This window comes from Sinocyclocheilus anshuiensis, unplaced genomic scaffold, assembly GCF_001515605.1.
Source record: "Sinocyclocheilus anshuiensis isolate Anshui unplaced genomic scaffold, SAMN03320099.WGS_v1.1 scaffold930, whole genome shotgun sequence".
In the NCBI taxonomy this organism is placed as follows: domain Eukaryota; kingdom Metazoa; phylum Chordata; class Actinopteri; order Cypriniformes; family Cyprinidae; genus Sinocyclocheilus; species Sinocyclocheilus anshuiensis.
In genome coordinates, this window is record NW_015539900.1 from 50,793 (window position 1) to 52,682 (window position 1,890).

A 1,890-nucleotide genomic window follows, 5' to 3' on the forward strand; every position below is an offset into this window, starting at 1 on the left:
ATATTATAGTTAGTAAATAGTTAGTTTAGTGTCTTCTTGTAATTACAGTTCAACTGAAATTCTAACTAATCAGTTAAAAGGAAGACTGTTCTTCAATTCTGAATTTGCTCTCTACCTAGATTTTCAATGTGGTTTCAAGGGTTTGGATCCCACTGTCTCTCTTTCTAAAATACTGCACCAATAATTTGCATTTCAGAATAGCACGATGTGTCAGACTAAATAATTATATGGTTTTAACACCATAGAACATTTACATTTGGTTTAAGGCAAAATAGCAGTGCTGCAAAAATAAAACTATCTTTTCTTTGTCACTTTCAGTTACACTCAAACTCAGACAAAGGTGATGGCTCCGTCCAATATCTACTCTCCGGAGAAGGTGCCGGTACCATATTCACAATCAACGAGTTAACGGGCGAAATTCATGCAAAGAACAGCCTGGACAGAGAAAAGAAGAGCCATTATGTCCTCCACGCTCGGGCTGTCGACCGCTTCACCAACAGAGCTGTGGAACCCGAGTCCGAATTCATCATCAAGGTCCAGGATGTGAACGACAACGCCCCTAAATTCCCAGATGGCCCCTTTTCAGCCTCCGTGCCTGAGATGGCAGACATCGGTGAGCCAACAGTCAGGACCTCCGGGCTCTGGAGGGGGGTCTGGGGCTGTGCTCGGGGAACAGAGGAACATTTTGTCAGTAGAGCATAGGTTTTATTAGCTGGCTCATCAGTTTCAGACCGCAGAGTCCCATTGCAGATCTGAGCCTTTCTGACCTGGACTCGAGCTCATCTCAAGCTGCTGGCTGGTTGTGGTGGATTTATAGCGGGATTTATTAAATCTATTGTTTCTTATATAAAGCCTCTCAAGAGGATATCGTCTGTTGTAGAAAAAGCGATTTCAGGAGTAATGTCAAAATCGAACCAATATCTCACATAAAAACCTCACACATGGGGTGCAAATATTTTGAAGTGCTTCCAAATGAATGCAGCATTCGATAAACAAAAACCAGCTGTGTTTACCTCTTTTTACACCCGTATCTCAATTTGAAATGTCAATGTTTTATAGATCTGTGCTATCCACGCTAATACATGAGTAATCCACATGCAGAGCTTGCAGTCTGCATCAATGGCAGTGCATATCAACCCTGCAGTAAATGGACTGTCAGGAAAGTGCTAATTGTCCGCAGAGTTCTTCCTTCCTATCCAAATCAATTGGCTGGACTCAAGCCAAAGAGCTGTGAAATTATCATTCCTCACAACCTGTCGGCACAATGTTCCCCTCCGGGCACAGCTAGGGTAAGGGCAGGGTTTATTTCTCACTTTTGGTACACTGTAAAACTTTACTGTAAATTTACAGGTATTTTCTAACAGTATTATACTGTATTTTTATAAAACAGTAACATGCTGTATATTTTACAGAATGTCTGTAAATATACAGCAGTTTTCTGTTTTCAGCCCACTCAATTTGTAATACAGTATCATACTGTAAATGCATTGCATTGTGGGATAGATTGCTTTCGCGCTCAATTCAAATGTGATGTGATGTGAACAGTGTAGGCTACTACAGGCAAACTGGATTCGTCAGCGGGATTTAATTGAACAGAATAATCATTCGCATTATTAATATACTATTTAAAATAACTGCTTTCTACTTGAATATATTTTAAAATGTAACTTATTCCTGTGATAAAAGCTGAATTTTCAGCATCATTAGAGTCTTCAGAGTCACATGATCCTTCAGAAATAATTCTAATATGCTGACTTGCTGTTCAAGAAACATTTTAATATTATTACTATTATTATTATCAATATTTAAAACACTTGAGTAAATTTTTTCAGGATTCTTTGATGAATAGAAAGATCAGCATTCATCTGAAATAAAAAGCTTTTGTAACAT

General features: G+C 38.7%; 1 protein-coding gene across 1 annotated transcript in view; it reads left to right on the plus strand.

The window, feature by feature from the left end:
* LOC107686063 (cadherin-18-like) overlaps nucleotides 1-1,890 on the plus strand; it is a 47,564-nt gene that overhangs the window by 18,999 nt on the left and 26,675 nt on the right. The window contains exon 3 of the mRNA XM_016482902.1: nucleotides 319-613. Coding sequence (XP_016338388.1) covers nucleotides 319-613 — 295 coding nt within the window. The remainder of the gene's footprint in view (nucleotides 1-318; nucleotides 614-1,890) is intronic.